This window comes from Pinus tabuliformis, chromosome 5_2 (assembly GCF_031772625.1).
Source record: "Pinus tabuliformis cultivar Carrire ecotype Pingquan chromosome 5_2, CPIR1, whole genome shotgun sequence".
Classification (NCBI taxonomy): domain Eukaryota; kingdom Viridiplantae; phylum Streptophyta; class Pinopsida; order Pinales; family Pinaceae; genus Pinus; species Pinus tabuliformis.
Window position 1 is genome coordinate 691,863,220 of NC_142306.1, and position 15,911 is coordinate 691,879,130.

Sequence of the window (15,911 nt, forward strand, 5' to 3'; positions counted from 1 at the left end):
CCATTTTCTTTATTAAATTGGAAGCAATGCAACATGTTCTTCAAACAAACAAGCCAATCAACACTTAAAAAAAATAATAATAATAATAACAATTTTATTTTTAAAAGTAGTAAAAATTTATCAAAACCAAACAAAATATCATGGTTTTAGGGATTTTAAACTATTTTTACATAATAAGGTTCATTATATAGTTTCATTGGTTTTGCATTACAAATATCAAATTTCATCTCCATTTATTTAATCTAAACTTGCAAGTTTTCTACTGTGTTATTATAGACTTTATTTGTTTCTATCATTAATATACCTTTGATTACTAGGGTTACATTTCATGCCTGAATTATTATCATTTCTAATTTCATCTCCATTTATTTAATCTAAACTTGCAAGTTTTCTACTGTGTTATTATAGACTTATTTGTTTCTATCATTAATATACCTTTTGTTATTAGGGTTGCATTTCATGCTTGATTATTTTTATTTCAATAATCAAATTTGAATTATTACCATTCCTCAATTTCTCAAATATCAATTTAACTCAAAACAACTTCATTTATCAAAGTAGGCATATTTCAATTCTTTATTAACATTTCTTAAAAGCAAGTTGGCGAATTTCAATTCTAAAAGCTTTGATTCTACTCCAAAATATTTTAATTATTTTCGATTAACAAAATTGAAAGAACAAATAAATTTATATAAACTAGTAAACGTACACTACTCTATGATACAAGAACATATTAATAAATGCTATATATAGTGTAAGACCCCTTTGTAATCTGTTGTTGTTTTTTTTGTAATATTGGTTTTTTTAATGTTTATATATCATTTTAGGAATATAATTTAATTTTTTTTTGTGTTTACCAATAGTATATTATTATTATAAAAATATTATAGAGATATTTTTTTTTTAAATTTATAATTGGAAAATAAATGTCAACAAATATTAAACATTATTTTCTTGTGTTTAAAAATATTATACTCAAATACTCTTTTTTTTCCAATTTCACATTAAAGTTTTGTGAGAATTTTTGGCAAAATTAATGCAACACATGAATATAGAAAGAAACAAGACACATGCCATGACTTCATAAAACATGTGTTAATCTCTCATAAAAGGTGGTAACAAAATTTAATGTGTTAATCTCTCATAAAAGGTGGTAACAAAATTTAAAAATAAATTCAAAGTTTATGAAATTCCAAAGAAAGAATTTCAATCTTGTAATTATAAAACATGTGTTATTCTCTCATAAAAGGTGGTAACAAAATTTAAAAATAAATTCAAAGTTAATGAAATTCCAAAGAAAGAAAGAATTTCAATCTTGTAATTTAACATATGCCAAATAATAAATGAATCATCCAATCCTTATGAGTACATTGCATGTCCACCTGCACACAAAGAAAATCCATTAATTAAGCTATAGGACACAAAGATAACCTAACATGCTTTCTACCATAGAAGATGCATAGGTATAATGAATAGTAAATTACCATTAGAATGAAGAACTTGACCAGTCATATAGGATGCATCTTGAGAAGCAAGGAAAACATAAGAAGGAGCTACTTCACATGGTTGCCCAGCTCGACCCATTGGTGTGTCTTCTCCTAAATGGGAAATCTCATCGTGACTTAGAGATGCAACATTCATTGGAGTCCATATTGGTCCAGGAGCAACCCCTATACAAAAATAAATATACCATATTGTTATATATTTGGCACAAAAATGAAAAAGAAAGATCATTTGTTTTTTGTAATATAACTAGATAAGTTATTTTAAGGAGAAATAGACACACCATTAACTCGTATTCCACGTTTCACAAGTTGCCTTGCTAAACCTCTAGTGAAAGTGAGAATAGCACCCTTTGTTGATGCATAGTCAAGTGTACTTGGTGATCCAAGATATGCTTGCCTTGAAAGGGTATTAATAATGTTGCTCCCCTCCCCCATAAACTTCACAGCATGACTGTTACAACCATATAACTAAATAATAATATGAATCGCATATGGTGCACAAACACATAAGCCCTAAATCCATTATTACAAGTATTCATAAAACGATAAAGAAATCTACTAGGGTGTGGTTTAGCAATTTAGATAAGATGTTACCATGCAAATCACCAAAATGGATGGGCATATAACCTTGAAATTTGACATGGTTCATATCAATATTAATTCAATAATAAACAAAGAAAAAACTCATACCTAACCATGAAGAATTGGGAAAAGACATTGGTCCTAAATGTGCGCTCCACTTGCTCTGCCTTTATATCTTCAATATTCTCAACTACGTGATTCTCTGCTGCACAATTAACCAATATATCTATTCTTCCATATGCAACAACAACATCATCTACAACCTACCACCAAAAAAAAGGAATTATCACAAATTAGTTTTAGTAAATGACATTATACTAAATTATTAGTTTTACAATATTTTCTAAGTGTCATATATTAAAGATAATTTATTGCCACTTAATTAAAAAAAAAAAAAAACTTTTTTTATTATAATTACTTTTAATTATATTAAGGCAAGGAAAAAATCAATGCTTAAAAGATTCATCTTCCCAAGCGAGTTCATTTGGCAAGCTCATGGAAATGCGAAGTAAATGTGAGTACAAAGTCCCATGTTCAAATCCCTCGATAGTCTAACTTATGGTCATCTATTGGATGTGGGGCAAACCCATATAAAGTCTATAATGGTAGTAGTTGGAATCGACCCATGTCATGCGAGTACAAGATCGACCTAGTTATCAATTCCTCTAATGAAAAAATTTCCTAAAAGATTGAAAATTGAAATGTATTTATGCAAAACAAAACCTATGGCCCAAAATTTCACTCTTTTTATGGCTCTTAGTGCATAAAAAACCATAGCTTTGGACAAATTAGTTAAAAGAGGATTCTCTAGCCCCTCTTTGTGCTTCCTATGCAAAGTAAAAGAGGAAAGCCAAGAGCACAAATTCAATGGTTGTGTTTTCTCCCTTTCTTTGTGGTCCCACCTAGAAAATATCATGCAAATTTTGGATTACAACTCCTTTAACATAGCATTGGGTCCTTCATTTTTGGATCAATTTTGACTGAATGTTGATCAAAAAAGGGTTGTAGAAATGGCCAACATAAGTGGAAAAGTAACTGATCAAATGTGTCGAAGGCAGAGACCAAAAAAACGGAAGTAACAAGAAGAAAATAGGAACAATTATCTTGGAATTTGCGGAAGCTGAAGAATGAGGATTCATGCACTGGATATTGAAGGAACCAAGAAGATAAGGACTAAAACACCCAGATTTTGTCAAAGTGGACTAGATCAAATGGACAGGATCAAAGCGATAAAAGTGGACCACATCAAGCGAGCGAGATTGGAAGAGGAGAATCTATAAAAGACTTACAGAGGATAAATTACAAAGGTTCTTCTTAGACTATGTTGAGATGTTACTGGATTAAGGATTTAACTTTTGTGATTATGCAAGAAATTATGAAATTAATTATATTAAGCCTTGCTGTGTTGTATGATTTTAAAATATCTCGCGCTCTGATGCAAATCCTTAATGTAATGGTCCTATTACACTAATAAAATGAAGTGTTGCGGGGTAATGTATCTTATGAGTTATGGAATGATGGATTTGGATATGCCCATTTAAAATTTGTTGTTTGTTCTATGTTGTTGGTTCTTTCAGTATTCATTACTGCAAATGTATTTCTTTTATCTGCATAATAGTTTCTGAAGAATTTTGTCATCGATGTATAATTATTCATGTAATGAATCTTTTGCATGATAAGTTGATCCTGGATATTGTTTCTCGATCCCTTCTATCTTAAATATCTTAGCATGCCTCAGGTGAGACATTTCTCCCTCATGGAGGAATGAAAAGGTTAGCGGTGTGCTAGAATATAGCAGAGCCCCTTTGTTGACAACCAAAGATCGAACCCTGGGTCTACCACGTTCAATTTTGTGCCAACATATGGCCTTTACCCTTGAGCACTAGAGGGAGACTACTTTTTTAATATGATCCTCAATAAGATTTGGATCTTATTACAAGGTTTCCTTCTTTGGGCCCGCTAGAAGGAAAGAATCTTCCACAATCACTACGCGGACCCAAAGGATCTATGATCTATTATCCATATCAATCTCAAGGAATCTATCTACTCTTAGCCTTGGTCAAACCCAAACTAGCAAGCATAGGGATAAGAAGAAAGCTTCCTAAAGGCCCAAAGATTATCTAAGTCCCTTCAATCCCTTTCCATTTCCATTCTCAATCCTTCTCCCCTTTGTCCCTCGTCCTGGAGTCATCCCTCTCTGCCTTCATCAAACTTAATTTCGATGATGTAGCCACAGGGAACCTAGTAACAACAGGTTATGGAGGTATTTTCCAAGATGAATTTGGTAGCATAACCTTCATTTATTATGGCTCCATGGGGGTCTCTAGCAATAATGCAATGAAATTGAAAGAACTAGAAATGGGATTAATCTATGCTCAAACTCTAAGGTATTCAAAGAACATTTTGGAAGGATTCACATTTGGTAATCAACATGATCATTGATCACGAAACCCATTCATGGCTCAACTCCTAGCAGAATCTCAAAAAGATGGAGGCTGAAAAATTGCGTGGAGGTGGCAAGCATGATGCAAAACACCCCAATCATTATCCTTCACATATCAGATGTACAAGCAATAAAATTGTTGACCTCCTAGCAAATGAAGGTTGTAAGCATCAAACACAACAATACAATGCAGCATAGATGGATTGGCCTTACATTGATCTCAAACAACGATGCTTAGATCTCGTAGAAAAATATATCCTTTACATGTATCAAGTGTTAGGGAAGGGATAAGTGGGGGAGGGCATGGCCATTATTCCACGGGGAATAAATGTGAAGGACATGGCTAGCCCTCCCCCGAGGTATAATTACATGCAAATGTGGAGGATGGTGCATTTGGTAAGTGGTAAATAGTTTGGTATAATGTGTCATTGTAGTTTTAGAACGTAGGCCATGGAATTCATGCCAAGGCATGATGGAATAGGCGATAAACTTGCAATGTAACCCTGCAAATCGTTTCCAACCTAGCTTGCAATGTCAATCACAATTCCAAGGAGTGGAGACCCTGTGATGGTAACATTAATAATGTTTGGCACGCTTCAAGTTTGAGTTCCTAAGTTGTGCTCTATTATGGCACTTCATTATTGTTGATTATCAACTATTGGTTTTGGGCTTTATTGCAGTTTTAGCTATAAATTGGATGGCCAGTGTGGCCTCTCTTTGTTATATCGTTGTTTCCATTTGGATCTCTCCTCCTTTCCAACCTTTCTGCTACTTTTCTGCAATTTCAATTCCTGCTCCAAAGTTGCGTTCAATTTTGGGCTTCCTTCATTTCTATCTACCAATTCTTCCAATCTTGTCTATTCATCTTGCACAGCCTACCCCCTCTGCCCTCTGATCCACAATTTTGTGTTCTTTCCTAGTAGTATTTCTAAGGTGTAGGGGTGGTTCTAGTCAAGTTTTAGCAGTATTTTCTTTGTTACCACACCACTCACCTCACTTGCCTCTATCACCTTTTCTGTGTGGGAGCCTAACCTTCATTCTCCTTGTCCCTTCTGTCAAAATATAGCCTCTATCTCACATTTTGTCCCCGCCTCTCCATGACTCAACTTTGACCTCGACATTTGGTGGAAACCCAATATGCCTCGACAATGTGCGAGGCCATTTCTAGGAGCTACTTATTATCAGGAAATGGACTCTCATGCCCAACAAAAGGAAAAGGATTTCACACAACGATATAGAGACCACACCCTGCCTCAAATTCAAGATGAGATAGCTGAGGAAAAACAGTTCATCTCTATGGTGAGAGAATATTTGTCAAATATTGAGGTTACCAGTGAATTTTCTGAGTGGATATTAGACATCAGGTACACCAAAGGATGGCTTAATTAGCACACGCACACGATTGATAGTTATTAGCACATGAAAAATTTGTTGGGGAGCATTTTACTCGACATAAATGAAGCTCATCAGTATATCCTAATGATGTTCGATGAGCTCCAGATCATGGGTCAAGGTTTGGATCAACATCTTCAATGAATTGAAGGCCACTTGGGCCTCCCTCTAAATCCATGCTACTCAACAAGGAGCAGCAAAGAGCCCATCGTTGTCAAGGAATCAAAATCTTCAAAATATCCAAAAGCATATTCATGACTTCCTATGTCCTTAATAGTTACTTTTATGATAGTTTCATACTTCTTTCGAGATACATACTTTAGTGGGCTTCAAGCCTTCAAATTATCATATAATATTATTTATTTTTTGAAAATTAAAAATTATAGTTTTGCCACTGATTAAATTCTTTAATAATCAAAACATAACAATATATACCCTTTCTCTTTTATATATATATATATATACTTTCTTAGCTATAATGATTTTATTAATAATATTATAATATATAATCAAAAATATTTCCCACTTTAAATTGGAAAAATAATTCAGATCTTTAATGCAATCAAACATAACATTTGAATCCATCCATAATTTTACACCTTTCAAAATAAAACAAAACTTTTATATCTATACAATGTCAAAGTGATCCTTAATAATAAAAAAAAAAAAAAAAAAAAACTTGTATATCTATACCATGTCAAAGTGATTATCAATACCAAAAAAAACTATAATGGCACAGGTGTTTAAAAACTTTTAAATGTAAATTGATAAAAAAATAGCATTTTAAACTAACCATAACTTTATCCTTTTAAAAATATAACAAAATTCTCTATCAATATGTGTATGCAATCCTAATATAATAATTAAGATTGAAAGTATAATTTGAAAAATATTTTTAAATATTATTAATATAAATTAAACTGACATGATATATTAAAAACTCTCAAACTTTCAGATTAATTAATTTGATATATATTACTTAATATACCTAACAAATTACGACCAACCATCTTACTCCTTTATATTTAACCATATTTATTTATTAATATAAATTAAATTTACATGATATATTAAAAACTCTCAAACTTTCAGATTAATTAATTTGATATGTATTGCTTAATATACATGACAAATTGGTGTGTGTCGTGCAATCCCTATTCTGAGCTCATGAACCATGGCAGTCTAGGGTTTCTGACAAACCCTACCACGGTAGGAGTACAGGTGCGGCAGACCTCCAGTGTAGCGACATAGACTCTTGAGCGCTGGTTCAAACACTCTGATGGATTCTACGTAATGAATATTCAGATGGGGGAGGCCATGGGGCCTCTCCCCACACGCAATAATGACAGCATAAATCCCAACTGAAATACCAATGAAAATGAAAAGCCATCGTCTGGAACAACGATACTACCGCAAAATCAATCCGCCCAGCAGCAGGAGGCGGAAGATTTGAACAAAGGGTAGGAGAAGGCCTCCAAGGGAAATGCAGAACCCATGAAAGTAACATTGTCCACATGTAAGCCCACAGCAGCAGATCGACTGAAGATCGACTTACCAAGCCATCGAATCAATGCCCAAATACCGTTTATGAAGGATCATGCAATTATAGGTAAATTCATTGGTTTCTGGCCAACCGAGAAAGCCTTGCAGGGATGGATTGCTTCAAAATGGAAACCAAAAGGACAGGTTGCCCTACAGCTAGGGCCAAAAGGTTTCGTTAATGCTATATGCAACTGCATCGGAGACAGGAATAGAATCTTAGATGGGGGGCCTTATTTATTCAATACAGCAGGTCTGTATTTAAGGGATTGGATTGAAAGATTTAATCCAAATAAAGAGGACTTCAGCTGGGCGCCAGTGTGGATTTGAATGTACTCTCTGCCTCTGGAATATTGGGATGAAGAATCGCTAAAAGCCATTGGCAATGGACTAGGAGAATTCATAAAGATTGCAGAGGAAACAAAGCTCCGAAGGTACACCTCGTATGCTCGCATCTGCGTTTACATGTGGCTCGGCAAAGCCCTCACGGATTCGGTAAGCCTTCCTCATGATGATTGGATTCAGCCCATAGATTATGAACATGTGCCCTTCAAATGTAGAAAATGCCATGCTCATGGCCATCTACTCTGTGACTGTCCCTTAAACGCTTCCCCCAAAACTAGTGATAACTTGGAGAAGTCTGATTCTGAAGGATTCACCAAGGTCACAAATTGAAAGAAGCATGCCAAAAAACCCCACCTGTCCTCAAAAACCCCTTTCCCACTTCCTCTGCACCCTCCACTAGTAATAGCTTTGATATTTTGTCACAACATTCCATTCCTAAAGGAGCTATGTCCAAACCTGTTGAACCATTCACCATGCCATCCACCTCACCTCAACTTAATGAATCTAGTATGCCTTTTCATAATCAGAAAATTGATCAAAAGAGACCAGCCTCTCCACCCATCCCCATCTAGGAGATAGATATAGTCCTATGGGAGGCAAAAGGAATGGACATCGACAACTTTTTATTAGATCCAGCCAAGACAACTAATTCAATGCCTGAGAGCAACCAACATAGCCACATGGATGAGGAACCAGAGAGCTTTGACCTTGGAGACCTAGACATCTTCGGTCTTGAACAAGCTTGCAGAAAGAAAGAGTTTGATAAACTTCCGGATAGGCAGCTTGAAAATTTGGAAGTAGTCCTATCAAGAGTGCATCAACAGAGAACCTTGGGCATACAACCAAGAAGCAGCTAGGATGGGAAAAATAACCACAAAGATAGCAAGAAAAGGGGAAGAAAGACAAATCTGCAAAGAACCATCATCATTGGGGAAATGTTGGTGGAGTCCAGAAGATATTCCAAGTTAATTAAGTACTATAGGCCGTTACCCACTGGTCAGCCATGAAGCTCATCTCATGGAATTTAAGAGGGCTCAACAGCCCTGGGAAATACAAAATGATAAAAAACATGATACAGCATGAAAAACCACAAATATTCTTCATGCAAGAAATAAAATGCAATAGTAATACATTGGGTTCTATTCTATCCATAGCTTGGCCAAGATGTCACTCAGTTGCGATGGATGCTTCTGGTGCCTTGGGAGGACTTGCCATCGCATGGAATACGCAGGATATCTCACTCACAGATTTTCATGCCTCCCATCATCTCATACACGCCACTTTCCATATCATAGGAACTAATATACATGGTCATCTGTCAAATGTATATTTTCCTCAGGACTCATTGCAAAAGATTGCGCTGCTCAACACATTGGAAGCTCTCAATTCCACCAGAACACACCCACTATGGATCACAGGTGGGAATTTCAACATGATTACTAAACTAGAAGAGAAAAAAGGAGGCAGAGTAAAACTGGACAATGAAAGCAGCCGCTTTAGAGACTACATACAAAACAACTGGCTGATAGATTTACCATTCAATAATGGAATCTATATTTGGAAAAACAAAAGGTCGGCATCCCAACAAATTGCATCTCGGCTGGATAGATTTCTAATTTCAGAAAACGCCATTCACCTGGGCGGAGACATCACAGCCTCAATCTTGCCTCTGTTAGGCTCGGATCATTGGCCCATTTCACTTCAGTGGCAAAGACCGAGAGACTCTACCAGAAGGCCTTTTCGATTTGAAGATTTTTGGCTCTCTCATCTAGACCTTAAAACTATAGTCAAAACATCTTGGGAAAATTTTATTCCTCCTAAAGGATCAATCATGTATCAATTCCAACAACGATTAAAGAATCCCAAACGGTAAATCAAGCAATGGAATCATTCCACCTTTGGAAATATTTTTCAAGCTCAAAAAACACTTGAGCAAAGCATGATTGAGCCCCAGTAGAGAAATATCGAGGAAGGGAGAACCGAAACACTAGCAAATCAAGAACAAGATCTTCTTACTTAGCTAGAAGACATAGGGAAGCAAGAGGAGGTACTTTGGAAACAAAAATCAAGAATCAGATGGTTAAAAGAGGGGGAAAGGAATACCAAATTCTTTCATCGCACCACCATCTAGAGACAAATGCATAATAACATTGCACAAATTCAAAATCAACAGGGAGGAAAAATGGAGGAACATGATGACATTGAGAGAGAACTCCTCACCCATTTTAAAGCTATACATCAAGAGCCTCAAGTAAATAGGCAACCTGCCATAAAAAAAAAATTATTCAGCATGTGCCAAAAATTATAACAGAAGAGCACAATCAGCTATTACTTCGACCAGTCACTCTTCTGGAAGTCGAATCAGCAACAACTCAACTAAAATATGGGAAAGCCCTAGGACCTGACGAATTTACCTCCAACTTTTTCCATCACTTCTAGGATCTCATCAACCTGGAGGTTTGGAAATTTGTGGAAGAATCTCGGACTATGCACTGGCTTCTTTCGTCTCTAAATGCAACATTCATAGCTCTCATCCCCAAAGAAGACCAGCCAAATACTCCAGAGAAGTTCAGGCCCATAGCACTCTGCAATGTTATATACAAAATCATATGGAAAGTCATCACCAACAAACTCAATCCATTGCTCCCCATAGTCATCTCGCCGGAACAATCAGGATATGTGGAGGGACATCAAATCCTAGATGGCATAATTCTGACGCATGAGATCATTCACTCCCTAAAGCACAACAAACAGGCAGGTATGCTTCTCAAAATTGACTTATCTAAAGCATTTGACAAATTAAGCTAGACATATATAAAACAAATGCTTACAGCCTTTGGCTTCAGCCCAACCTAGGTCAGATGGGTTATGAATCTCATATCATCCACCCTTTTCTCCATCTTGGTAAATGGCATCCCCTCTCGCCCATTCTCCCCCTCTAGAGGCATTTGTCAAGGTGATCCCCTCTCCCCTTTTCTTTTTGTCCTCATGGCAAAAGGCTTAGGTCGTCTTATAAAGCATGCTCTTCATTCTCAAAACCTTAGAGGCATTTCTGTCCATGGAACCTCTGCCATCACTCATCAACAATTCGTGGATGATAATATGTTGTTTGGGCACCCTTCAATCCAAGAAGCTCATACACTCAAATCCCTGTTAGATACCTCCTTTGAGGCTTCAGGAACTAACATTAACATTGTTAAGTCTCAAATCTTCTTCTTTCATACTCCCTCAGTAACACAAAGAAATATAGCTAGAATCCTAGGTTTTATTGTCGCCAATCTTCCCTCCAAATACTTGGGCGCACCATTGATCGACTCTGCTATAAAGCACACATCCTGGCATCTACTCCTAGAAAAACTTGAAGGCCGCCTATCTTTATGGACTTATAGAGCCCTCAATATGGCAAGCAGGCTCATTCTTGTCAAAGCGGTACTACAAACTATGCCTCTATACCTTTTCTCTGTTCTCACAGCGCTGAAGTGGGTGCTCAAAAAGATCAAGGACATACAACACAACTTTCTATGGGGATCATTAGGGCAAAATCAAAAATGGGCCCTAGTGAAATGGTCGACAGTTTGCACACCAAAAAAGTAGGGAGGCCTTGGATTGCGGGATCCTCAGCATAGTAATGCAATGATGGGGGCAAGACTATGGTGGCAATGGTTATCAGCCCCACACACACCATGGGCCAAATTATGGGCTGCAAAATATGCAAATAATCGACCGCCGGAAGAGCTTATCAAACTCACAAATAATGATGCAGGCTCTCTAATTTGGAATGCAGAAAAACAGCACAGGGCAATGATACAACAGCACAGTTTTTGGGAGATTAGAGATGGTGGCACTGCTTGATTTTGGGTTGACTCATGGCAACAATGACCCAAATTATTAGAAGCCATCCATCCCCAAAATCTTGAGGAACATGCTATTCATAAAAATGAAAAAGTCTCTCAGCACTAGATTCAACATATCAATCAGGGATACAGGCAATGGAAAATGGCAAAACAAATCATTCATCAAGAAACAAAGGACTTCTACAAAGAAATGAACACAGAGCTCAACAATAGGAAAATCAAATATTCAAACAAAAAAGACATTTTAAGATGGGGATACACCCCGGGGGGGATTTTCTCAACTAAGTAGGCATATGGATTGATGATTCACACTCAAGAACCCGTGGACCTAGTCTGGGAACGTATGTGGACCCCTGGAATATGGCCCAAAGTATCCACTTTCATATGGTTGCTTTGTCATAGAAGAATTCTCACATGGGATAATCTCATTAAAAGAGGGTTCCAAGGACCCTCATACTGCCCCAATTGCAATCAGCAAAGCGAAACCATTCAGCACCTCATGGATTCATGCAACTTGGCCAACAAATTATGGGAAAAACTCAGCTTCAGGTGTCAAAGAACCTGCAAAATTTCAGGGGACATTATCAGCACCATCCATAACTGGGCCTCCGCTCCCTACAACAGCAAGCTACTAAATTCTCTATGGCAAATCCTTCCGGGTCTGCTTCTTTGGACAATTTGGAAGGAAAGGAATAAGTGAATCTTTAAGAATCAATGCACTCCCCTGGACATCATTTGGAGCAATTTATGCCAGAATATTCAAGAAACCTTGGCTCTCCAGAAATGGCAGGCAGATGATCTTCCCACTCAGGCATAGGAACGGAATATTTGGGAGAATTGGAATATCCGGATTCCGTCAGTTCAGGATGATCTCAACATCTCTACCACCACTTCTAGGCCTTCCACTCAATGGAATCCCCCTCCAATAGGTATGATCAAATTAAACTTTGATGGTGCCTCAAAAGGCAACCCAAGCAAGGCAGGCTATGGAGGCATATTCAGGAATCATGAAGGCACCCCTCTTTTAATTTATTTTGGATCAATTGGCGGGGATACGAATAACTCAGCAGAGTTGGAAGGACTATGGCAGGGACTTTGCTTGGCTCATCAACACAATTTTCACCCTGTTATAATTGAAGGGGATTCCCAAATCCTCATAAACATGGCTAATCAAATTCAACTGGGGACCCTGACTTCTAAAGTGGCTACTAGTTGGAGACTGGCGGCTCGTTTAGAACTCATTGAGCAATGGTTAAAAAACAGAAGAGCTCTCACCTTCAATCATGTCAAGAGGGAAGGCAACAAGGTTGCTGATCTTTTGGCAAATACAGGGGTAGACAATGATCAAGTACTCAGATCAGGATCCCTCACCATTCTTAATGATAGCACTCAATTATAGGAATGCACTGCCCTGGTGCACAAAGAAGAAAAACTCCCGGATGCGGGTGTTCACAAGGGATGATGTGATGGTAGAGAAAAGGGCTGGCAAGTGGCATAGCCACAGAGCCACCCGTAAGCTCACACATAGTGTAATAAAACTATCTCATAGCATTCATAAATGCCATTCAATGCGGCACTCAAACCAACTTACCAATGCCATCCCGCCTTGGCTCTACATCATGGAGATATCAGGTACTATTCAGCCCACGTCCACGTCTGTTTCTACTCCTTTGCCTCTGAATTGCAAGTGCCCCCTAGCTGTCGTGGAGCTAAGCACTCGCACGACAACAGGTAACTGAGGCAACATTATTTGCTGTATAGAATTCAGAAAGGGCAACCACTACTCACAGAGCCCGGTATGCAACCTGACCCTCGCTTCTGAGCCATCTAAGCCTTCTACCTCTGATTTCCACTCAGTTCCTCCTTCTCACAGTCAGTCCCTTTCTCCCCATGCCATTATGCCTCGACTGCGCTAGTGAATGCATAGCAGAAGGGGCAGCAGTAGAGGCAGAATGCTCCATTCTGCGCCCTCAATGGCCTCTGACTCCTCCTCCCCCTCGTCAAATTACTTCTCGACTCGTTATCCTGATACACATAGTGGCAGAGGTCACCCTCGCGCTGTTCACTCCCAGCCTTCGCAAACCTGTCCATCAGCCACTGCTCTCCCTTCTAGCTCTCAGCACTCCAACCATGCAGCTCAATTCACATACCAATGCTCTCTAGATTGACTTCTTATCAAGGCCACCATTACAATCACGTTTCAGGAGAAGTCGACCACCGATGAAGGACATCCCACTCGCGCAATGGAGAAGAATGATACTACTCAAGGTGAGCTGTCTGCAGTAGAGCAGAATTGAGAAACTCTGGCGAAGGAAGACACAGGTAAACTGTCGAAAGACGAGGATGACCTCGATGCCTACAGGTGTTTAATTCTTGAAGAACACCCATCAACACCAAATGACAACTAAATCAACACGCATCTTCAGATTCCACGTTCCTAGCACCCATTCCTATGGGTTTATTTTTGTATTTTTGAGCAAAATAGTTAGTTTTGAAACCGATTTCAATAGAATATCACTCCATGTTCAGAAGCTGGTTTCCCTGCGAGGGCAGCAAATTTATTTTGGATTGGACTAGTTTCCCTCTTCTTGGCAGTCTTCATTTTGTTTTTGTTGCAATATGCCATGAACCTTGGCTAAGAATTGCAGAGGCCAGAGCGTCCTTGTATCATTTTGTTACAGTAATAGATTTTAGACATACATAGAAAAAAAATATACATGAAAAATTCGGACCAGCCTTCTTACTCCTTTATATTTAACTATATTTATTTCTTACCATACATACCAGCTTTCTTACTTCTTTACATTTAACCAAGTTTAGTTTCTTACCCTACATATTCCTTCTCTGACCTATTTCATATTCACATGAGATAATCATGCAAGTAGAATCACTTGAAATAATAATAATAATAATAATATGTTCTTTAGTCATATGAAGATTTGTTTTTGCACCATGTAATAAATAAATTATTTAATAAGGTATCAGAATCCCCTAGAAACTATTAAATCTTTGTTATATTGGCAATAATGGAGTGTTACTATGTATCGGCGTATTAACACTTTCAAGTAGATGTAATGAAAATTATGAAGTTTCTTCCTAATTTATATTTACTTTTAAAAAATTTGGAAATATTTAAAATATATAATTTTTTATATATTTTTTTGTTGAGTCGAGAAGCTTATTCTACAGCCCAGTATGATGTGTAAAGCTGTCTGAAATTTTGCTCATGTGAGTAAAAAAAAAAAAAAAAAAAATTAACTATAAAAAACATTTAAATAATGTGAGCTCATAAAAAAATTTGCATGTAAAGATTAGTATTTAAGATAGATCTATGCTGGTTATATTGACATTCAATAATATTAGAATGTTACCTGGCAATGCTGGGATGTTACATTGCTATAATAAGCTAGTCAATATTGATGCTAAGAGGTTATGTAATGTTGGGATGTTACATTGCTATAGTAAGCTAGTCAATATTGATGCTAAGATGTTATGTTATCTTGAATAAATGTATAGCTATTAAGTAAGAAGGTCGAATTATTATGGACATTATAGAGAGGGCACAATTATAAAGTGGTCTCATAAGGTATAAAAATAGTTTTTATAATTTTATTTTAGTTTTTAATGAGTAAGGTTTAATATTTAATTTATTAAAAAAAATATTATGATTTATTTAAAAAGAAATATTAATTTGATATGGTATATATATATTGTTTAAAATGAATTACTTGCCTTAGCATGAAACTTGTATGTATAGAATTTTAAAAATTGCCTTAAAAAATACTTTAACAAAATTTAATTATAACAAAATTAAGACCCTAAATGAACCATTGCAATTGCTTCCACCAAGTATCTTCATTGAGTCAATTTCATGTAAATCTAGAGGTTTTCTAGGTGACATAGGTTTCAAAAGGACTTCATTGAGTTATTCTCGTGTAAATCTAGAGGATTTCTAGGTGACATAGGATTTCAAAAGGACATTTTGTGGAGGTAGGTTAATGAAGCTTGTTAAGCTCACGAACAAACCAAACAAGCAATGTAGGGCCAAATTCAATGTGTCTAATTCTAGGAACATCATGCAAAGGATAGTTATCTTTAACTAAGATTCATGTTCCCAATTGCATAGCTTTAGGATATGCATATTCCACATTGAATGTATCATTGGTACTATTAGCCTCCCATGTTTGGGTCATGAACTATGACTTTCATTTCTTTGCAAGTAGTGCTTCTCCAGTCACATTAGAGGGAGCT

The 15,911-nt window shown here is 36.8% G+C and overlaps 1 protein-coding gene across 1 annotated transcript in view; it reads right to left on the minus strand.

Annotated features, from left to right (window-relative positions):
• Window positions 1-1,154: 1,154 nt before the first annotated feature.
• The window catches only part of LOC149161002 (glucose and ribitol dehydrogenase-like), a 66,720-nt gene continuing 51,963 nt past the window's right edge, over window positions 1,155-15,911 (minus strand). The window contains exons 3-6 of the mRNA XM_089435464.1: window positions 2,196-2,350; window positions 1,787-1,956; window positions 1,485-1,670; window positions 1,155-1,382 (exon numbers count right to left, since the gene is read on the minus strand). Of these exons, the coding sequence (XP_089291590.1) occupies window positions 1,360-1,382; window positions 1,485-1,670; window positions 1,787-1,956; window positions 2,196-2,350 (534 nt within the window). The 3' untranslated portion in view covers window positions 1,155-1,359. The remainder of the gene's footprint in view (window positions 1,383-1,484; window positions 1,671-1,786; window positions 1,957-2,195; window positions 2,351-15,911) is intronic.